This window comes from Rutilus rutilus, assembly GCF_951802725.1.
Source record: "Rutilus rutilus genome assembly, chromosome: 15".
Classification (NCBI taxonomy): domain Eukaryota; kingdom Metazoa; phylum Chordata; class Actinopteri; order Cypriniformes; family Leuciscidae; genus Rutilus; species Rutilus rutilus.
In genome coordinates this window covers 31,520,117-31,544,265 of record NC_140220.1, presented here as the reverse complement: position 1 = coordinate 31,544,265, position 24,149 = coordinate 31,520,117, and the positions used below count along the sequence as shown (strand labels likewise).

Below are 24,149 nucleotides of genomic sequence, written 5' to 3'. Positions count from 1 at the left end.
GACAAAGATGGAGAGACTCAATAAGAAGTGACATGTAGAATGCAACAGGACGTTTCTGAATGGTTAGTTGATGAATTTACTTATGTGTAGTTATCTTCTAGTCATTGATTAGCATATTCTGTCTTGATAATCTATAAATCGTGTTCCGGGGGCAGGGTTTATGTAAATTTTAGGGTTGGTTGGTGATGTCACTAACCCGGGAGGAATGTCGTGTAGTCTCTACCAGCCGTTTGTTGTAGTCCTTAAAAAGCAATTTCTTTAAAAGCAAATATCTCCCGTTGCTTTGAACTTTGAGCATTGTAACTTTGCAGATGTTGTTTATGCTCAAACAGCAACATTACACACTAACTAAAGTTAGAAAAGTGAAATCATAATCAGCCATCCCTTTAAGTGAATCTTCTGATTTAAAGCTACACTGTGTAATTTAAGTTGATTCTTAGCAAAAAACACTTTGTTCTTTCAAAATGATATGTGCTCATTAATATGTAATTACTTCTACCAACTAATCAAGTATTCTCGTAAGCGTAGAATCTGCCATTTAGAATACATACGAGCGAGTCGATCGAATGGCGGCTGCCATGTTGCGCCTCCATCTTGAAAATACATTAGCCAAAGAGGGACATACCTGGAAATTCAAGCTTCGCCTTTCGCGTTTTTACACTCAGTGGCACCGTGACGAATGCGAGGGGGAGATTACTCGCGACTGCTGGCAGATTTGAAATAATACGGTCACCGTAGGAGTTAAAACGCCCTCGGAATGGGAGGGGCTAGAAAGTAATATTCAGTTAGTAGTCATAAACAATTTCACCGCTAGATGGGAGAAAATCCTACACAGTGTAGCTTTAAGGTTATTAGAGGCGGCCATTACCAACGAATTTCCTAAGTACAATTTCGGTATTCCAGAACAAATGTCTTATTTATTGATTGAGCTATTGAAACATATGCACTACAACAGAGAGAATTTAACGGAATAAACTTTTATAATGAGCTATAGTAAAGAACGCAACTTTGACGTGCATCTGATCAACAGATAAACCGTGGATAAACTTTATCATTCAACCGAACGGTGGTGCACATGCACGTCCATTGCAGACATAGCTAGGCCTACACTGTTCTTTCTCATCTCCATCCATGCAATAAAATGCACGTCCTTGAAAGAACACAGATTTCTTGCTATTTACTTGAACTTTTTTTCAGGTAATATGGCTTATTTCAGAGGTGACCAAAATTAGAATTTAATTTAATCACAGATTAAAAGTTCTCTACGATATTCACATGCGATACCGTGACATGATGAATGCGTAAGAATCACGGTCACATGCTCAATTTTTGAAAAACAAATGTGGTCACCCTTTACTTCTTTCCGTGGGTTTTTGCTAATTAATAGGCCTATTTAACCAATGAAACCTATTAAAAATAACTTTTGACTAAACCAAACTCTTGTTTGAAAGAAGTGCAGCGTACCTTTAGACCATCTCTGCTTGTTTGCAATGAAAGGTGAAATAAATGACTGGTTGATTGAATATGTACAGCGTTTTCTTTACTCAATAAACACTATTTATATATAAATGTTATGTGTAGGCTATTTGAGGAGCGGAAAGTTTATTATTTGCCGTGGAGTCATAGCAAGTACTGAATAGTCTTTTATAGCCTGTGTGTCACACTTCTGTCTTTGATAACATGAGCTTTTGGCCAAATGACAGAAAAAACTTAACGCCCACAAAGCTCCAATGAACTTTATAATCTGTAAGTTAATGAAAACGTAATGCGATGCACTTACTGCCTCAGATGCGGCCTATTTAAAAAATAGTGATCTTTCCATTTCCTGATAAGTAGCAGAATAATACTGCATCATGATACACAGTCTCTTAGCTCTGACTTTTAGCCATTATAGTCTTTCACAGGACAAAAACATGAACTTAAAAAACTAGCCTATTGGCTTTACGTCATCAATTCAGCTGTCACTTTATTTTGGCGCGAGGCCCTGTGCGGTCGCAAACTTAGCACAGCCCTTGTGACTATCATAGCCTATCAAACACCATAGCACACTGTACTTGTACAGCTAAAATAACTGGAAGTGAACGATACAGGAAGCCACGCACATTTGAGTTACAAAAGGCCACGACTGCTCTTACATTTAAATATAAGGTCAGAAAAGGAGGTTTACATGAATTGTCTGCTATATTCTGAATTTTCTGAAGCCATCTGATCTTTGTGCGACTAATAGTCTGAAATTTGAGTCATAGTTTATTGAAAATTTCCCCTCCCATTGAAATCTGGCACATACTGTACAAGTACAGCACATAAGGAGGAGAACAAGAAATTCTGCAAGAATGTCATTGGTTCTCATATGTATCATATGTGAACAAAGTGAACAAGATTTGAGACCCCTGATTACGATTAACCCTGATGCGTGACTTTCTTTCTTTAGTTTTTATGCATGTCCAAAAGATTGTTTTGTTTTTTCACACGATGAAAGTGAATATGAACCACTGAAGCTCCAAAAGAGATAAAAAGCATCATAAATTAGTCTATGGCTTTATTTGTTTTATTCCAAGTCTTCGATTAGTATTGTGAGAAACATACTGAAATTGAAGACATTTTTCATTGAGAATATTTGCCTGTGCTTTAGCTCACTTTTACACAAACAACTGTAGATATTTAATTAATTGTCTGGCTGGCACACTGGAATTCTGTATGACTGATCGGTCTTCTGTTCTGTCCTTTCCCCACAGAGACAGAAAGAGAGATCAAGAGACCAAGAATGGCTCAGTCCTCTCAGGACCAAGGTGCAGTGGGCATGGCTGACCCAGATGACGACTCACCCAACATGATTGCTTACAGGAAGGTACTGCTGCTTTGCCTTTACATTTTATATGCTTTGGATTTGCCGTCTTTAAAGTCTTGTCAGCAAGTTAATGCTTGAAAGCGTAAAAAATTCGGTCAGCAAATATATATACAATGAGGGCAAGGCAGACACACACACAGAGTCATGAATATTGCTCAGTACTGGATTTGAATTTGAATGAGTTTTTGTCTGTTTGCTGGTGCATTGTTATCCCTTGATATTTATTCAGCTTCTCTGTGTATAGAATATTTCATTCCCTTCCTGACCCTTTGGTCACTTTTAATAAATAGAAGTTGCCGATCTATTTGAAAGTGTCTGCTTGGAAGCAGATAGAAAACACAAACTGTTCCTTTATAATGTAAAGAATTTATGGCTGTGCATTTCTTATCCCAACTCTGGCTATTTTGGTAAACCTCTGCTCGTACATTTAAAGGTAGGATATGCAATTTCGGAGAGGCTAGCAATAGCGAGCTAGCTTTGAAAGTATAAGATCCCACCCTCCCTTCAGAACGCTCCCAAAGCCGTGCCTTATTCAAAACACATTAACGCACACGGCAGATTCTGCAAAGCATCAGACGTGAGATGGCGTTAAATTATCTTATGTCTCAAAGCACATAACATTACAATAATAATGAACGGAAACGAATTTCGGAGCTCTTGTGCCAATTCATATAATTGAATATGACTGCTGCAGATTCATTTCGGCGTTGATAGTGTTGACAGAAATGCAAAAATCCAAGTCCGAGTACGTTAACAGCTCCGGGTAGAACGTCACGGGTTGCCATCTCGTAATTACGGTAATGACATGCATTCGGACTGAATGCAATGATTGGACGAAAATATTTTGGTCCTGAGACTTCCACGGAAAATATATGTAAAAATATATATATATATATTTAGACCACTTCATTATTGATTACTATCAGGATGTGAAGAGAGTTTCAACCAGTATAACAAAGTGTTTATAAAAAAATGGCCTACCCTACCTTTAAAGTTATAAACGTTTCATGAGAGAAAGAGACTTACATTTGCATGCCAGTTTGTCGTATTCGATCATGTGGCGTTTAAGACGAATTCTGATCTCAGAGGAGAAAATAACTGTCAGGGAGTGATGAATTTCATAGTGCTAGCATTCCCAAACATCTCTATAAACATCAGTTTCTTTCTGTAGAAACTGTTCTTATTCACTGCACTTGCTTTGTGACATCTTTCTGCTTGACTAGTTAGGCAGGGACCTCTTACAACCAAGTCTTTTATGGAAAACCAAGCGAAGCGTATTTGATGCCAAATGATTTGTTTCTATCTGATTGGAAATAGTCAGCTCAAGTTGGCGCAGAGATATTGAGCCCAACAGCAGTGAGATTGGAGTCATTGCCAAATTGCTAGAGAAACATTGTGGTGGAGTGTGCACCTTTAAGATTAAGCGAATAAGACGCGAACAAATTTGATACTAATCATTCTTTGGAGACCCTTTGTTGAGTATATCTAAATTAAATGTTTTTGAGAAGAATCCATGGCACTGAGAAGTACACCATTGATATCACTACACTTAATGAGATTCCAGTTAAAATTTCGAAATTCCTTGAAACAAGACAAGTTTACTTGAAGAGCAGCAAATACCATAAGATATGAATTTTCTGAGAATGTTGAGAATACATCTAATGAGTGTGTATGCACTTGTTTTAAGTATAAACAATTTAAAAACAAGTGAAAACATTTGTAGATATTTGAACTGGAAGTCAAACCAAAAAAGACTTATTTAAAGTTTTGCAGTGTTCTCTATACATTTAATAAATAGCATAACAGGTAATATGTTGATAATAATAGACCAGTTTTGGACTCCAATGTTTATGAATAAAAATGGATGTATCAACAGGCTTTTTTTTTAGGCTGTACAGTTCTTTAATGTACATCAGTGGATCTTAGTACTTCTTGTTATGACACGGGGCACTTAAGATGTGGGTGTGTAGAAGAAAAAATGTCTAGTTTTGATTTACAGCTGTCAGTCGGATTGGTATGGAACTTATATTGGATGGAGACCACTGACCTGCAATGAGATGATTTCATTGGCTGTTTGATTGATAGCTTGCCGTTCCTCTGGTCGCTTACTACCTCACAGGGATATGAGATAGGCACCAGATGGCTCACAATATGCTCTAGGCACATGGAAGAAATGCCCAGTGTCCCTAGGGCATGAGCATGAGTTCATAGTGACTGTCATTCTTCTGTGTAGAAACAAACAAACACCCAGTCTAGAGTGATGGCATGGAAGTCTCTCTTCCACAGTCCTTCTCTCTCGCTGTGACCCATGTCGTGATGGCTGACTGTGCTCTTTTGCATACTGTTGTAGTGGATGTTGTGTCTTGGTACGCACCTCATCTGAGTTTTGTTCTGGTTTAGGAGGAGAAGAGAGCGCATGCATGTGTAAACAGACACAATTAACCTGGATGCGCAGCGAAACAGGACTGACTTTGATGAATTTACCCATTAAGGAGAACATGCGAAGCCCCAAGGGATGAACATCATTACAATGTTTGAGAAATGCAGAGAAAGAGGATGAGATTATGGGAGAGAGTATTCACAGGCTTGTAGATACCTTTTTCATCCCAATATGTAACTCTGTCAACCTTTCTGAAGCTGACAGCAACCTCAGTGTGTTCTGTTATGGTGCATGAGCACATGCTGTGTTCTTAAGGCTTGAAAAATACATTTTTCCCCCTGCACGTGGAATAACAGTTGTATGGCCACCAGTGTTGGGGGGGTAACACATTACAAGTAACGCAAATTATGTAATCAGATTACATTTTTCAAGTAACTTGTAAAGTAATGCTTTATTTTTACATTTACAACAAAATATCCTATATAGTTACTTTTTTCAAACAGCTAACGCAAGTTACTTTGTTTTCCAATTTACTGACTGACACCTGCATGCATTGACTTAACTCACTGGCACAAAAACAGAATCAGTATTCCTGAATAAATGAATAAAAACACTGAAATGCAAACAGAATATTATGCAAACCTGCAAAAAATAAATATGTAAATAACACAAATATACTTTGTATTTAACCTCTGCTGACCCTCGATGATCCATTTGCGAAAAATAGAACTTTTTTAAATTAAAAAACAAAAGAGTAAGCCCAGCCCTGGTGAGAAAAAAATAATACAAAAGTAGCGTAACACATTAATCTCCATAAAAAAAGTAACTAATGCAATTAGTTACTTTTTTGGGGAGTAACTTTTAAAAGTAACTTTCCTCAACACTAATGGCCACTACCAGTAGGTTGTCTTTTACTCTTATTTGTCCTGATTCTTGGCAGAGAAAATGATTTAAAATCAAGCGTGTTGACTGAATGGGGGGGTTATTATTTGTTTCTGATGTAATATAATGAGACAAAATGCCTCCAGGTTAGTCTGTATCGCTGACATCCACTGACCCTTTCAAATAAGTGCAGAAATAAGTGAGAATCTGACACGCTTATCAACAATTCTGTTGGGGCAGTTGTTTTTAGAGTTGTTCTATGCATTTGACTTTCTCTGGCAACCTTCAAGGCTTTATTGTAATATATAAACGTAATATTCTTTGGATCTTGTTTCTTATGACAGTTCCCAGGGCAGCTTTATCTAGCGAGATATGTGGATTTGTTTGTATGCCTTTAGTTTGCAGAAACGTATCTGCCGATTCCTCCCCCAAAACAACAATTAGAATGGAAAGCTGTTCTTCCAATATCTTTTCCCATGCTATTCCTCATCTCTGGCATGTGCAAGCCTTGCTGTCAGTGCATTTAAATTTTCTTCTGAGAAATGTGGCTATATATATATATATATATATATATATATATATATCTAATGAAAGATATACACTATCATTCAATTAATACTTTTATTTAGCAAGGACACATTAGGTTGATCAAAAGTGTCAGTAAAGCCATTTATGTTACAAAAGATTTGTATGTAAATAAATGGACGTACTTATAATAATTAGGGAAGAGAGAGATCCTTGTAACAGTTCTGTACATTGGAATGGTGAATTAATCAGGCAGAGGGATGGATACAGAGGCATGTTTATTTCTCCTGTCACATTTCAAGCGTCACCAGCTCTGTGCTGACCTCAGATGCCCTTTAAATCACTGTCAGTTTCACTTGTCTTCCTTGGTTCTATTATCGATGTCGTTTTATGACTGAACAGCGCATGGACCTTTTAACCTTTCTTGGTATGCTCATTTTGTAATTTTGAAACGGGCATAAATTATTTAGTCAGTGGCCCGTGTAGGTTTGTTGATTGCAGCTAGATGCCGACAGAAGAGATTTCTCTATGCTATGGGCTCACTATGTCAGAACTGGAATAACCAACAGCGAAATAATAAATTAGCCAGACAGTATTGGAGTCTGGCCATGCTGTGGCATTTGTATCAAGTGGAGTTTTCTAGCAGAAGATAACTGACAAATATTTTACACAAGATTTATGTCTCACTTTCATGTTTACGGCTAAGGCTCAGGCAATTTTCCTGCCCGCTCATCTCAGGAAAACATAGCTGACTTGGGAACCACTGAAGCTTTGTTCATTTTGTTTTGAGGGAACCTAGCCAATGATTTGCAGGTAGCCACAGATCTGCGTGACTGTCTGAACGGAGGGAATATAACATTGCGACCCAAGTGACTTTAGAGTTAAAAAATATATTACATTACAAGAACACCCACAAAGTTCCCGGACCAGAGCGCTAAACTCTAATAAGGATGTTGTTTGAACGCCTGTTATTTGTATTTTAGCTTTTTTGAACACCTATAATTTTTATTTTAGCTTTTTTTTTTATACTGTATAAAAAAAAAAAAACATTGATAGGCCAATTTACCATCAAAAAGACTTACTGTAATGAATTAAATATGGTATGATTACAGTATGATACTTGTGAATGAAAGTAAATTATTTTCCATTCAGCAGGCACTTTCAATATTCAGAGTTATGCTAATTGGGTTGTACCAGAGATCTGGAGTTTAAGTGGTCACAGAACAGTGTGAGGATTTCAGTAAATTAGTTTTCTTGGTCAGCCCTCCTTCTTGCAACCTTTGCATTGGAAAAATTAGACAACCACCATTTCGCATTTTCATGTGGTTTTCCGCTACCGTGTCCTGTTGAGAGACCATGACAAAAACATGATGAACGTTGCTAGATCTAATCAAAGGCAACAAAGCAAATCTTTCCCAAATGATCTTTTTTTAATTACAGGTATAAAGGATGAACCAGGTGGGCAGAAATATACTTTGGGGGCTCTTGAAGCTAATTATATCAGTCAGGCCTATTATCATACCATATTCAGCTGTAATTAATTACTGTCATCCATAGTCTGCGCTACAGTGGCCATTTTTGGCTCGAATAGAAACAACCGTAGTGAAAAATGTCTCTCTCCATATTTTATTTAGCATGAAAATGAAGCGAGGGTAATGATATAACGTGCGGTGTGGAAACGCTGAAGAATAGCTATGCGTTCTGGTACTGTAGTAGATGGACAGATGCATTGAGATGACTTATCATAAAACAGCAGTACAGTAACTTAATATGCTCCTCATTACCACTTCACACAAGCAGACGGAAAGGACTGGTGCCCCATTATTGCTTTGTTCTTGTGTTTTTGCTTATGTGTGTGAGTGTTTGTGTGAATTCTGACAGCTCTGTTAATTATTTCTTTCAAGCTCTGTTGAACTTATTTGGGCAAGTATGTTTTTGGGTGGATTTCTTATTTGTGGTGTTTTCTACACTTAAAGGTAGGGTATGGGATTTGCAAAACGGCCGGCAGATTTTGAAAATACACAACTCAAATGGTCCTACCTTCTTTCCTCCAACGCTGGCCATGACTCCACCCATTCGGTATGGTATGACCGTTTGATTGACGAACTTACTGTCCAATGATTCTAGGTGGTCTTGGAAATGATTGGCTGGAGTTTTTCGAGTCCTGCCCGTTCCACAGATGATTAAATTGCTTAATTTTCATTTCAGTGCTTCTAACTCAGCGGCTGTAAGTGGGTTAGGAATAGGATTTCAAGTGATTTTGAAAAAATGGACAAAAAAGAGAATCACATACCCCACCTTTAACCTAGACTGGGAAACCTGTACATTCTTCTATCCTGCTTCTGTTACAAATTTGTGGGGACCAATCACAAACTGGCTTATCCACCTGGCGCGCTATTGGCGGGTTTAATCCAGTCCAATTCCTTTTAACCTCTCGACGATGCTCAATGGCTTCTTTAGTGTAAACTTTCTTCTGGGTGTAAGCACCACTCACTTTCATGTTTTTTTTTTTTTTTTTTTCACAACCTGCAAAAATCACTCGATGCCTCAATCGCTTGAGCTTGTTCTGGTGATAGCCAGACTACACTTAATAGAGGCATTTTGCCTCTGCACATAAAATAATCTGCAAATATTGTTTGGTGCTTGACACAATCAATTTATGTTTCCCTCTTTATCCTCAGATGCTACATCCAGCTAAAGGCTCCTGTCTGGCTTTTGGGACTAGCGAGCACATGCATGAGTTTGGTATTGAAATAGAATGCTGAATTTGTACACAATTTGTTGAAAGGGATTTGGGGAAGTGGCAGGGATTTGGATCCACTTTCAGATATTCCCTTGCACTGTTTTAGGGGTGTTCAAGGAAGTCACCGCACTGAATTAAACTCTTGAGTAAGCAATTATACAGTTTCATTTGAGGTCAGAGGAAGGTCTCATGTTTTATCCTTACTGTTTTGGGCGTGTTAGCTCCTGTCTTCATCCCCAAATGGCTATATTTCAGGGATTTAGCAGCTCCGGCAATGTTTTTCTCACCCTTTGATTGTTTGTTTGCACACAAAATGAGTCATTTAGTTATTGATCTGCTGGGGCTTTGAAGGGCTGTCATGACATGATGATGTATCCCGGCGGAACGCTCCAATATGAAGGGCATTCAGGATGGGGGTGGAGCTAGCATCCTAATCTCTGTTTGTGGATTGGCTGGAATAGACGAGGTGCATTACTTTATAATTCCTCATATGAATATTTATAAAAATCAAATCAATTATTGTACAGGGTGGGCCATTTATATGGATACACCGTGGTGGCATGGGAGTGGTTGGTGATGTTGAAGTCCTGTTTGTGGCACATTAGTATATGTGAGGGGGCAAACTCCTCAAGATGGGTGGTGACCATCACATGTGCTGGTGTGCCACGGGCAGGACTTTGGTGTCGCCAGCCATTCCCATGTTGTTGCGGTGTATCCATATAAATGGCCCACCCTGTACTTTGAATTAAAGGAGTCATATTATGCTTTTTCACTTTTTCAACTTTAGTTAGTCTGTAATGTTGCTGTTTGAGCATAAAAAAGATCTGGAAGGTTACAAAGCTCAAAGTCCACTCCAAAGGGAGATATTTAATTTAACAGAATCCCCTTTTCAAGAACTACAACGAACGACTCGTTTGGACTACAAGATTTTTGCGAATCTTATGAAGTCACAATGTTACTCATTTAAATAATCTCTGCCCACGGAATATGCAAAAAAAGTGAGAGGTCTGGCTGAGCTGAATAAAAGAAGACAATGTTGTGGCTATGTCGAAGAGATGCCGTTTTATCCACCCCTTTTCCAAAACTCATTTGTTTGACCTTCCTAAGGCTGATGAACTTAGAGTGGTTAAAACATTTATTTTAAACACTGTACCTGAACATTTATAATCTCAATGTTTATCTGTGTGCTGCACATTTTATAGAGAACAGCTTGTTTTCTGATTTTGTAAGCTCTCGCTTTTCACAATTGCCAATCACAACACACTGGGCCAGCTAACCAATCACAGCACATTTTGTATTTCGGAAAGAAGGGCTTTATCGAAATCGGCGTGTTCGAGCCAGACTGGGGAAAGGGGAGCTATAATGTAAAATATGTGAAAAATAATGAGTTTTTTGAACAATCAAGCGTGAAAACATATTCTAGGACACCCCAAAAACAAAATCAAGACTTCATAAAAGGGCATAATAGGAAACTCTTTCACCTAATAGGCTAGCTATCAAAATTAAAGGATAGTCCACGTAATTTTTTACTCACCCTCATGTTGTTCTAAACCGGCACGACTCTCTTTGTTCTGTGGAACATAAGTAGATATTTTGAAGAATCTTGGAGGAATATAATTGACCTCCATTATATTGACAAAAAATACAATTGAAGTCAATAGGTGGGTTTGACTTCATGCAGCACTGCACAGACTGATCGGCAAGATTTGCCGCTTAAAATATTTCTAACCTGCATGCACTGCTTCAAGTCAAATGCCAATCGGTCTGCACACCGCTGAATGAAGTCGAACACCGCTATGGGAACTGAAACTGGTGACCAACATTCTTTAATTTCCATATGTGGATCATCCCTTTAATTTCACTATGAGATTAGAATCAGCATCCTCGGTTGTTGTGGTGCTTAGGCTTGGAATAAGAACAGATGCTGATATTGTTGCACTACGCGGTTTTGTCTGGACAATCCGCTATTGGGCTACATTAGCATAAGGATGTATGAAGGTTATTGAATGCTGAAACAATCACATCATTTGCAGTTAAAAAGAGCCAGAGCCCTACTTTCCAAGGTGTTATTTCACAAGCATAATGAAGGCGGCCATTTCAAAGGCAGCCATTCTGTGAAAATGGCATGAAGACCTATTCATATTATGGGTGTGCACAGACCACTACTTGTGAATCCGTTACGAGCCGAGCCAAGCCTCACGCATTAGGCGTAAAGATTTGGATTGAAGGCTCCTCGGAACAATAGAAAGGTACACCTGTACTTTCAATTCACCTTCTCAAAAGAGCACCTGGTTCTTAATTTATCTAACGGTTTATTGTCTAAAAAGATAGCACACACACACATTTTCTTAAAGGTTAGGCAATGAATCTCACCAAACAGCATGTCTCAGCACTCAGCAGATGTTTGATGTGTAGAGTTGGTATCATTTTGAAGTATAGGCTACACAGTAATGTAAACTGTTCAGTAAATGTATTCTGATTGGTTACTAGAGTGTTTCTAGGGGGTTTCTTAGGTGTTCAGAGTATAAAATGTCATTTTTTTTCATGGAATTCTCTAGGACTTTTTTCATGCTTACCAGTCTCCTAGCAAAATTGTCCCAAGACTAAACTGTGTTATTGGGTAATGAAGAGGTTTTCTTGCTATAGGTTTTTTTTTTTTTTTTTGTAATTGAGATCCATGACTTTGAAGAGAGACTGAAGAGGTTGGTCAGGTCAAAAGACTGGCAACAGGTGCTGTTCATTAGACCATTATTAATAAATGTGAACTTTACCCAGACTACACTGCCGCTCGTCAAAGACACTAGCAGGAAGCCACTGTTGATTTTTGAAATCAACCCAAACACATCCCTCCCTTCATTGCTCCGCAATGTATGAGTGGATGTCTCTTTATCATAGCTGAAGTGCAGCAAAATAATGCTTTGTGAAAAATAAAGCGAAGATGACAAACGAATGACAAGGAAGCACAACAAATCAACATACAGTTCACAAGAGTATATACAAGCTAGTTTGTTGTTAGCCGCCAGCAGCACACCAGCTCCAGATAAACACTAGCTGCGTTTACATGGACCCTAAAATCCGATTGTAATCGGACCAGTAGCACAATCGGAATAAAAAAGTAACATGTAACCTCGTCAATCGGAATGAATTGGCCAGATCTGATTAAAATTTCATTTGGATTGTAAGGGGTGGTTTATTCCTTTTGTAATCCAATAGAGAGGACATGTAAACACTCGATCGGATTGAGAACCGAAACTGGAGGGTACTGCGCATGTGCAATGCCGTAGAAATAGCATAATGATGTATGATGCGCGGAATGAGTTGGTCTTCATGATGAATAAAGTGTCATAAATGAGTGTCCTGTCATTCTGAAATTCTCTTACCACTCATCGTCTGTGAAGTGGAGCAGGACAGTCCTCGTTTCAGACTCTCATCCGCAGACGACACAGTTTTGGATGAATTCATTCAGATCGAAGCAAAACGTGTCCATGTAAACGTAGCTAATGACACTCAAAATCAATGTTACTCGCATATGGAGCAGAAACAATGTAACCTCAGCCTCTGTTTTCAGGCCGTCCCGCTTAGCTCTCTTCAGCGCTGGAAAGCTACATGGGTCCTCCTAAAGTTCTTGCCTGATCATAACCCTTTATTTCCATTGATATTCTTCTGCCCTTTTCTCTTTTGTAATGTCTCTAAGCCATCTCTTTTTCTACAGTCTTCAAATCACCCTCTAGTCTCTTCTCCCCCATCATGAATGGACACGCCCCCTACTGCTGATTGGCTACAAGTTTGTTGTAGTGCTCGCTCCGATCCACTTTCAACAGTGTTTTTAAAATGTCCGCTTACTGCACCTTTAATGGATACTTCAAAACCATTCTACCAACTTCACACATTTCTGGTCTGGTTTGGAGGTGTTTTTTGCATAAGTAGATGCTTACAGTACCTCAATCCTTTCTTCCCTCAGCTCTTCTCAGTTGGTCAGGTGTCACATGTGGGGTAATCTTTGGCTCAAGAGTGAGGAAGATTAATATTAAATCTGTTTGTTAACAATGTAAAATTACCTCACATTTGAATGCCAAAATACTACAGCAATTCATACGGATTCTCACACAGCTTTTTAGTTATGAGCAGTATAGAGGCCAAATAAGCTAGATAAGAAACTGCTGTGAAAGTAAACTAGTGAGTCCCACATGGCAGTGATGTAGTTCAGTCTACTTTATTTTGCTGTTTGCTCTTAGAATAATACATTGTATAAATGAGATGTTCTGTTACCAGAACAAATAAAGCCAAAAACAGTAAACAGTGAGCAGTAATTTGCATGATTTATACACGTGGTGGTGCATGCTGGGAAAAACAGTGTCCAGTTTTTTTTCCCCATGGGATGATATGACCGTTTAAAAATAGATCTTAATGTCAAAAGGTTGGTGACCCCTGTTCTTGGTTCTTGTGAATGAGCCTTTAGGGTACAACTCATTTAGGCCTGTGATTTTTACATCTTGTAACCTCAGTGAGGAATAGCAGATGAGCCTGGGTCTTTTTTTGTTGTGGCTGATTAACGCAGAGGATCTTTGTTCCCATAAGTCATGTAGACGGATTGATGATGTGTTGCAGTCAGTGTATTGGCTGTGAGCGAAATGCTTCTCTTATCTAACAGAAACTCAAAGCCTCAGTGATCCAGAATGCAGTACCCTTGATTATGAATGTCTCTTCTGACATCACACTCCCTTTTAAGTGTTTCAACTGGCAGACACCGATAAGGCCAGTTGCTATTTGAATTGGTGAGCTGCAATCAAGTCCCAGTGGGCTGCTCTTCTTTTTAAATATGGACGAAAAGGTGAAATAGGGAGCAGAAAATGGGGATATAGGTGAAGAGGATTGATAGTGACATTTGATGTTGTATTTATCAAAGGCGAGGCTATCTGAACAGCATTTAGCATTGAAGGATTAGCATAGCTATAATGAAACCCTTGCCCTTGGCATTTTAACCATCCACACTGAGTCACAGCCTGCACCTCGATGGCATTCTGTATGCCAGCCACCTGGGACCTTCCTGTTTAATACAGGGAAAAAAGCAGTAACCTCAGTTTACATTAGTTTTATTCTCTTGTATTCTTTCAAGGCAGCTTCTGAAATCAAACCTATTTGAGCTCCCTGTGTTAATCCAGGTTGGTTCAACATGGTCAGAGCACCGCTTTACTGCACCGTCTAACATAGTCACGCTGCAGAGACAAGTGTCGTAATCACAAAGAAAGTGCCAGAAAGCCAGGCTGGGTGATGGATAAATAATTGAAGTGTGGGATGGCAGGATTAGAGGGTGGCATTGAAGGGCGCATCTCTGTAAATTTGTGTGTGTGTCAGTGTGTGCATGAATGATTGATGAAGACAGCTGTGGGACAGTTTAAGAGCTCATTAAGATGCTTTTGCAGTCCATTGTCCATTGTGAAGAAAACCTGAGGGAGACAGAAGAAAATGTGCAGAAGTGTGAGAGCCGCCTTCAGATTTCTGTTCATTTGTTTTGTGACATGAAAGTACAGGCCTGTCTTTGGAACGTGTGCAGTGAGTGGTTTTTTAATAGTTTAGATGAGAGTTGTGCATTTCAATAAAATAAAATAAAACTATTTAATAAGATGCAATTGCCGCTGATAAGGTCCTCTTCTGACATTTGCATTAAAAGGATAGTTCTCTCTCTCTAAAAAAAAAAAAAAAAAAATCAGTCATCATTTGCTCACCTTCATGTCATTTTAAACCTGTATGACAGATTTTTTTTTTTTTTCTGTGGAAAATAAAAGATATTTTGAATAATGTTGCACTGTTTTTGTCCTATAATGAAAGTCAATGGGGTCCAAAATAACATTGGACCCCATTGACTTTCTTTGTATAGGGGAATGTTTGTATGTTTTTTTTTTTTTTTTTTTTTTTTTGGCTTTTTAAAAAACATCTTTTATATTCCAGTGAGGAAAAAAGTCATACAGGTTTGGAAAGACATGAATGTGAGTATAATGGCTGAACCATTCCTTTTACATTTTCTATGAATGATGTTGTCATTGTGAAATAAATTTTAAAGGATAAGGATAATACGGAATGAAGTGACTCTGTGAGATATCGTCACTCACGATTATGAGAGAAAAGTTGCAATTGTGAGAGATGTCATATTGTGAGGTATAAAGTCGCAATTATGAGAAATAAAGTCATTTTGAGAGATTCATTTTGTGTAAATCACGTTTAGATGAAAGTGTCTGCTAAATGAATAAATGTAAATAAAGTTGCAGTTGCGAGATATAGAAATAAGCTTTCATGGTGCCAGTCAGTTTTCAGAAATCATACAGAACAGACTTAAATATATCATTTATAAAGTCATATAATATATAAAGACACATTTAATGCATTAAACCGATAGTTCACCTAAAAAATGAATTTATCATTATTTACTCAACCTCATGTAATTCCAAACTTATTGTATTCTTTACAGCACAAAATATATTTTGAGAAATTTTAAATATGAAAATATTAGAGTTTTTTTTTTAGAAAAAAAGATAATTTTATGCCAAGTTGTACAAATTTGGAACAAAATGAGGGTGAACTTACTTACGTACAAGTTATTGTGTTAAATATGTTGCATACATTAACACGTTAGCTTTGACAGGCCTGATAACAATGTCATCTGTAATATATTAAATATGAGCATATTGGTGTGCTTCACACCTTTTTATTGCTTTAGCTACATGTCAACAAAGTGGGGCAAGCCCAGGCTGAGCTTCTGTTGTGGACTGGAGACATCAAATCACTTGAGGTCTGTCTGTACCACGTCCATATGCTTCCAGTTTTCAGTGTGAACGCGAGGCATATGCCCATGCGCATTTAAAAAAAACAAAACAAAGCAAGATTGAGCAGATGCTCTGCCCACAAGAGATAAGTATAGCTTTTATAAATCTCACCCTCTCCTCCGTCTGTGGGCTCTATTAAGACCTGGACATGGTACAATCCATCTCAAATGACAGCCACTGTTCATTAGCCCATCATACTGAAATAAATGACAAGCCTGTTCACATTTTCACTCTTTCTGCAAAATTTCAGCTGTCCATTTCATCTTCCCCAATTCCTCTTTTCTGTCTCTTTATTTTCTACTATGCACAGGCATTCGCATATTCTCCATTGCTCTCAATTTTTGTCACACTGATGCACAAACATTATTTTTTTTCTGTCTTTCTTCTTCACTTGTCTTCCTGTCGCTTTCCTACACTCTGTGTCCGCTCCCTCTCTCTAACTCGCACACAGCTTTATGCTTTACACATGGTTGCTGCTGCTGTGGTGCTTATCTCTTCTGGGAGTAATATATTTTTTGGTGCATGGGAACAATTCTTAGACACACTTTCAAATCTAAACTTCAGAAATATTTTTGCTAAGGCAAAATACTTGCTATTTTTGCATTTAAGATACTTAAATGCAACTTACCACGTTATAAGCTACCCCGATCACGACAGTCCTTCTTAAGGGGACATTACATATTTTCTTAACATGTGACCATCAATGAATTTATCATTTGATTAACGCCAAAATGTTATGGCACAGAAACATTGAGTTTTTGAATGAATAAACAAATCTAAAATTTGAATGGATAAAATTACGCTAAAAAAGTTAGTTGCCTCACTACTTTTAGCTAGCTACTCACTGCGACTGTATAATGGAGAGGAGCCGCTTAGAAAAATGAATTGTAATGCACAAAATGGCTTCTATATAATTGGCCTCTAATAAAAACAAAGCAAATAAATAAAATAAAGATTTATACTGTCAATCATATTTTCCCTCTTGAATAAATTGGAGGTTTTTTTTTTTTTTTTTTTCAAACAGCAAAAAGATAAGTGACCCTCTCCTACTCTTTCTCATATTAGGCCACTTGTACAAATGTTACCTGGCCCTAAGCCAAAATGAACATAGCAGATTAAATTTAATGACTGTAAATTGCTGTTAAATGCATGTGTTGTTGCATACTAAATTGACCAATAAAAAAAATCTAACTATTTGCTGCACTAATTCATATTTTGCTTTTTTAGATGCACGTCTTTTTTGTATGTATACATTATAATGTCTTTTAAGTGTGTCTCCACTCTCAGTTGAAGAATAATGATCCTAATGCCTTTTAATGACTGATTGCAAAATCCACCCCACGGATCTGACTCAGCTTCCTTTCTCCACTGTCAGATGTGAGTGTACTGTAAAGATGAAGTAAGCTTCTGCTGGTTAGTTTGTGCTGGATGATGGTGGCCATATGACTCCAGTCTTCTGATCTTCAATTACTTATTGATAATCCACTTAACCTTGAAGAAATATATTTGACATTTTCTTGTATTTATCTGGCGTAAAGTTTTATCCTAATCACATTCAAGGGGTGCTTTTTATCAACATGTACCCGTACTTTACTTTTACCTATTTTACATAATGTAAAATGAAATGAAAAGGACTTCTGGCAAACAGGTTGGCAGCAACATTGTTGCATATAAATCCATAAATGTGTGGGTAAAGTTATTGTATGTAATTACTGCAAATTTGCATTCAGTTGGCTATTCATTTACTTTTTCTATTTGTTTTGTCCGTCTGTCCGTCTATCTATCATTCTGTCTGTCAAGTCAAGTCAAGTATATTTGTATAGTGCTTTTCACAATACAGATTGTATCAAAGCAGCTTCACAGTATTAAATTAAAATAATACAACAAGGTTTGGAATTTATTGATTGATAAAATCAAATTAAATATCCCCATAATATCCCCTGTCATGTCTGTCTGTCTATCGTTCTATCTATCGTTCTGTCTGTCTATCTATCATTTTATCTATCGTTCCATCCATCCATCCGTCCATGGCTGGGAATTACTCCTCTACCAGCTGTCTTACAGAAACTCGTCTGGGAATGCCGAGCCTCATTAACCCAGAGGTGGTTCATTCCAGTGAGCTTTCAATGAGATCATTCAAACAGATTCTTGCTTTATCTCAGTCAGAAGGGGATATCTGTTGAGCTTTCATTCTCTCATGTGAATGACAGGGTGTCCTAACAATCACAGTGGTTCTCTTAAACAGTATTTTACTCGCTTATCAAATATAAGTGCAGCGGCTCCCAAGAATTCAGACCACACTGGATGGGATGGGTTCCTTAAAGAGGAGAAAGCACTCAGTCAGATTCATGAGAGTTTGAATACAATGGATAAAAGAGGGGCCACAAGTCCCTGCATGTGTCAATTAACATGCGCTAACAATCCCAAAGGCTTATAGCATATTCTAATGTGCCATATTAAGAGCAGCTTAGTACAATGCTTACCTTTAAACACTAAATCCCCATATCAGCTGTGTTTTCCTCGCCGTGTGAGAGTGGAGGTAAAGCGGAGGCACTCTGGGTAAATAGAACTGTCATCTCTCCTTAAACACAATCTCTGCACTCAAGGAGACTTGCGGTAATGAGCCTGTCAATTTTCCCGGGCGCCCTCGGAGGATGCCGGTGTGTCAGCCCTAATGAGGGTGTTTGTACCATTTCACCAGACGAAGCACAAAACAGGACTGCAGCAAATGCACCTCACCTTGTTTAAAAATGCTTCCACTATTGCTGTGAAGGACAGGGCCTGTATTTAAAGGCAGAGGAACCAGCCTGAATCATTGGTCCCGATGATTATAACATTGACCGGGGGGTTTATTGTCAGCTGGATGTTATTGGAGGTGACGAGAGATTCCGCCATCAGTGTTTTGTGAGTCTGATGTGATGAGTGAGAAGAATGCTTTTTCATGTAATTCACTCAAGGCGGTGATTAATTGCTTTGATAAGGCCTGCTGACATTGTGAAATTCTGCTCTGTTTCTAATAACCACAGCCAAATGGCTTACGGTAATGTTGCGCTTGTCAACGTGGAGCTTTTTGTGTCGTAGACTGTTCATCAAAAGGAGTAACTTATTTGTCGATAACACTTTAAATGAGTTTTAAAGGGCAGTTAAGTTGCCGTTGTGCATTTACAATTAGGATGTTTTATCTTGTGTCTGTCACCCTTAAATGATGTGATGTTGTTAGAAGTGTTTGTGCTTTTATTATTAATCCGAGGGAAAAATAATAGCATACAACACAAAGTACAGTAATAAAACAAAGCACGTTCAGATTCTGGGCTTTCTTGAACGTTTCCTGCAGGTAAACTGCTGATGTTTTGAAATCTATTTTGCATTGTCAGACTTCTTTTGTGTTCATTCTGTCTCATAAAGGAGCGTGTGCTTGCTGTTTCTACCGATTCCTTCAAAACATCTTAACAATGGCATGTTCATCTTCATGGTTACTTCAATAAATACATTCATATATAAAAAAAGAACAATTGAGACAAGTTGACAGATAAAATGCATCGAATGCATTTACGTTACATTTGCTTTTTAACTTTTGTGCATGATTTCTTTAGATAGATTTTTAGATAATGTGTCCACTTTAGGTGTTGAATTTAAAATATAGCCTATAATAAGAGTAATAAACCGAAAAGTAACTTTTTCTGTGTTCTGTATTCAATTGTTAACATTTTGTCATTTTCTTCTTACATAAAATTAATATTTAAAAAAAATATAGGAATTATACTGGTCCTTATAATTATGCCATTTGAACCCAACCAACATGACCTTTTGTGTGCTTGAAAGGGTTAAGTTCACCGTAATGGAGCTTTTGCAGATAATTACAGATTGAATAAGGGGTAAAATCAATAAGACTGCAGGAGCCCAACCCTGTCTGAACCCAGAACAGAAGGGCGGGGATTTTGGCAGACATTAATTAGAATGACTGAGCAAAGCACACTTTTCTCAAAATATTTTGTCTCAGTGCATCCTGCAATGCAGGGTTAAATATATTTGAGACTGCATTGATTGAGTGTTATGAGACTATCTTATGTAATTTGTTAACTACCTTGTTAGTTTGCCGAATGAATCAGTTAGTTGGGTTACACTTTATTTTGATGGTCCACTTTAGACATTCTGTTGACTGCAAATAACGTTGTACTTGTGTGTGAAGAAAATGTCTTGTGTTGAATTTAGGGCTGTCAAAGATAATGCGACAATAACGCACTAACAGTTAAAAAATAGCAATGTTAAAGCGGGCTCTATCTGACCCTATGAATCACCCAGGGTTGTCAGGTCTGCGGTTTTACCCTACACCAAAGATTAATAATAATAATATTAATAAACTTTATTTTATATAGTGCCTTTAAAGGTTGCATCTTAAAGCGCTTTACAAGAACATACTGTACAAATAAAATACATTGAAATAGGGAAAAAAATAGAAGCGTATATTTACAAAACATATTTTTAAAAAACAGAATAATCACGTATAGTCTAGCATGAAAAAATTACGTTTTAAGAGAAGATTTAAAAACATCAGAAGATTCAGCATGTCTAATCACAGTGGGAAGAGAATTCCAAAGTTTTGGAGCCAAAGAAGAAAAGGCTCCGTCACCCATAGAGTGTAAACAATGTTGAAGGAACAGTTACCAGAATCGTAAGAGCGGAGATCACACCTTGGGGTGTAGACGCTAGTTGAAGTGCAGACAGACATTGTGGCGCCAAACCATGCAAGGCCTTGTAGGGAAGCATGAGAATTGTAAAATCTATGCGAAACCTGACAGGAAGCCAGTACAAGGACTCCAAGATTAGAGTGATGTGCTCACTTTATTTGCAACGCTTTTGACACCGTTAAATGTGACGTTCAAGCGGCAGAGTCTTGTCTTCCACTTTAATGCATTTTATAGCATGAAAAAACATGCTTGAACATCAAAAGGTATGTTGAAAGATACAGTACAACTTACCGAAATGTATCATGTCAATGCAATCGCTCAATCAGTGTTTCAACCGCAGCAATAAAACAGCTTGTCATTTAACGTTGCTTTTACCTGTTATCCAATGTTCACAGTTATTTAGTTGGCTATAAAAAATGCTAGAAAGGAGCTTATTTACTGTCAATTACATATGTAGCCTATGTTTGAATAAATTTGTCATGAAGACAAGTGTTTATGCAACCAAGTTCTATACACAATAGTGATGCCAAAAATTATTGGCCGAAAATGGCATTTTCGTTTTTTTTGGCCGAAAATATATGCTCCCCGCTGTCTGCTCACACGCTGTGATAATAAAAGCTTTGTAGGTTTTTGGTTTCGGTTTCGGCCCACAATTTTCATTTCAGTGCATCCCTAATACAAATTTTTTTCCCCTAATTTCAAGCGCTTAAGTCACTACTTTGGGCTGATTTATAGCCCTCGCTCGCACATGGCCAGACAGTGGAAGTACGGCTAATAATTTCTGGATATCTGGCATACAAGTTACCCGAACGAAAACGGGTAAGGGAGGGGACCCCCTACTGGACGGGGCCTATGGGCTGAAGCCCAGTCAAGTCCATTGGTAAGTCCGGCCATGGTTCCCTAGTTTTTTCCTCCAGAAAATCAAACTGTATTCTGAATAATCGGCTATCAAATAATGGCAGAGAAATTTAGTATTGTGCATCTCTAAAGAAAAGAACTGTGTGTCAATTGCTAGTGTCATTTTGTTTTGCTCTGTTGCACCTTTGTGGTCATTATTTTCGAATGGATTTTTAATTACACTAAATTGTGCTTCATGAGAGAGGATGTGGATACAGGTATGGGGGATGAGAGGGAATCAAGTATTCAGAGGATGCTGCTGTTCATGCACCGAGCTTGACTTGAAATTCATGAGTTTGACACTAGGTGAAGTTTATTCCCGTCTGAGCAGCAGATGGACAGCGCTGGGGTGAAAACAGAGCCCACAGTTTGTGTATACACTGAAAAAATGCTTAAGGCAAGGGACATTTAAATTTATATATCATTTTTCATACATGATAGTAATTCAAAGTGCTATAGGCATAATAAAGAGAACGAAAATTAACATTAAAATAAGCAAGGGAAAATAATTAAAAAGAAAAAATGTAAGATGTAATTACTCATTTATTTTCAGTATTAAAAACTTACTGGAAGACAAGACCAAAGGACTGATTAAGATGATGATTTTTGGCCTGTATGTCTGAACAGTGTGAAGTGTGAGCTCAGGGAACATTCATGGTCACTTTAACAGTGAGAACTGAAAGAAGATTGTGTGCCTCTGAAACCGAGTCTCATAGCACGTTATCTTCAAAGAAGACTGATCTCTTCCCTGCCTGTTGTTCTGTTCTCTTTACCTGTTGTGCTTTCAGCATGCTCCGAGAGGGACTCAAAGCCCATCTGGCTTGGGTCATGGACAGAGTTTAGATCTTAACATATGCTGTTTTATATGAGATGCGTAACTCATACTGCATGCGATATATACCACCCACCCCACACTCTCCTTTTCTTTGTCTGTGTGACTTTTAGGTGCAGTTCTTGGTGTATCTATATTAAGAGCTGCCAGAGATTAACGTTTCATCACCGTAACAATAAATCACAGCAGTGTCCAGATTTTAGTTAAGCAGATCCTGTGTCCATTTACAGCCTCACCACTTTGGTTTTTGCCACTCATGGGAGGAAGTCTTGCATTATTGAACACCTTTTTCGGTTCTTTGTGATCCAATATCCTGCAAATGGAATTGGCACTGGTAACTGGAAAATTAAATGTTCCATTTTTTTTTTTTTTAAGTGACCTAGATCTGTTGGTGGTTCATATGCTGGGTGTGTGAATATTTGTTTAAGTATGTGATTTAATGCGGTGGATGCAAGAATATGTACAGGAATTATAAATTTGTATGTATATTTTTACATATATTTTGCATATTTTCAATATATTGCAATATAGTAACAGTAAAGTATCAATATTAATTATAATATTTATTAAAATAATAAAAATATCACTATGAAAGTTGAAAACATAAATATAAAAAAATATATTTTTTATTAAACCATCTCAAATATCAGTGTTGTATTTGGCTAAATTTGGTTTGTTTTGAGAATGAAACGTTAGTAGAGATATTCGGCTTTGACTAAAATCCCTGCTGGTGCCCAAGGGTTTTTGTACTGTCTTGGATATACCATACATACTGAAATAACATAATAAATGATCAGCTGCACCCAATACTAGAATTATGGTGAAGAAATGTCTAGAAAATGTAGTTGTTTCTACAGTGATACGCAATCAATCTGTAAATGAGCAGTAACGCATTAGGCAGTGTTACTGCTTCAAGCAGTCTTCATAAATCAAGCGATTTATATATCGCTTTTCTGGGTACTCAAAGCGCTTTACATAGAAGGGGGGGGGATCTCCTCCACCACCACCAATGTGCAGCATCCACCTGGATGATGCGACGGCAGCCATATTGCGCCAGAACGCCCACCACACACCAGCTTACTGGTGGAGAGGAGATAGAGATGAAGCCGATCAGTATGTATGGGGATGATTAGGAGGCCATGGTGGACAGAGGCCAAGGGGCAAATTTGGCCAGGATGCCGGGGTTAAACCCCGACTCTTTTCTCCGAAGGACATCCTGGGATTTTTAATGACCACAGAGTCAGGACCTCGGTTTAACGTCTCATCTGAAGGACGGTGTTCTTTGACAGTATAGTGTCCCCGTCACTATACTGGGGCGTTAGGACCCACACAGACCACAGGGTGAGCGCCCCCTGCTGGCCTCACTAACACCTCTTCCGGCAGCAACCTAGTTTTCCCAGGAGTCTCCCATCCAGGTACTGACCAGGCTCAGCCCTGCTTAGCTTCAGTGGGCTACAGTCTTGGTCTACAGGGTGATATGGCTGCAGTACCTCTGGGGAAGATGTTATTGCTGTGTCATATTAAATGCTAATT

The 24,149-nt window shown here is 38.1% G+C and overlaps 1 protein-coding gene across 3 annotated transcripts in view; it reads left to right on the top strand.

Annotated features, from left to right (window-relative positions):
- rgs6 (regulator of G protein signaling 6) overlaps positions 1-24,149 on the top strand; it is a 71,123-nt gene that overhangs the window by 1,816 nt on the left and 45,158 nt on the right. For all 3 annotated transcript variants that reach the window (XM_084433164.1, XM_084433165.1, XM_084433166.1), the window contains exon 2: positions 2,736-2,848. In XM_084433164.1, the coding sequence (XP_084289290.1) occupies positions 2,765-2,848 (84 nt within the window). In that variant the 5' untranslated portion in view covers positions 2,736-2,764. The remainder of the gene's footprint in view (positions 1-2,735; positions 2,849-24,149) is intronic.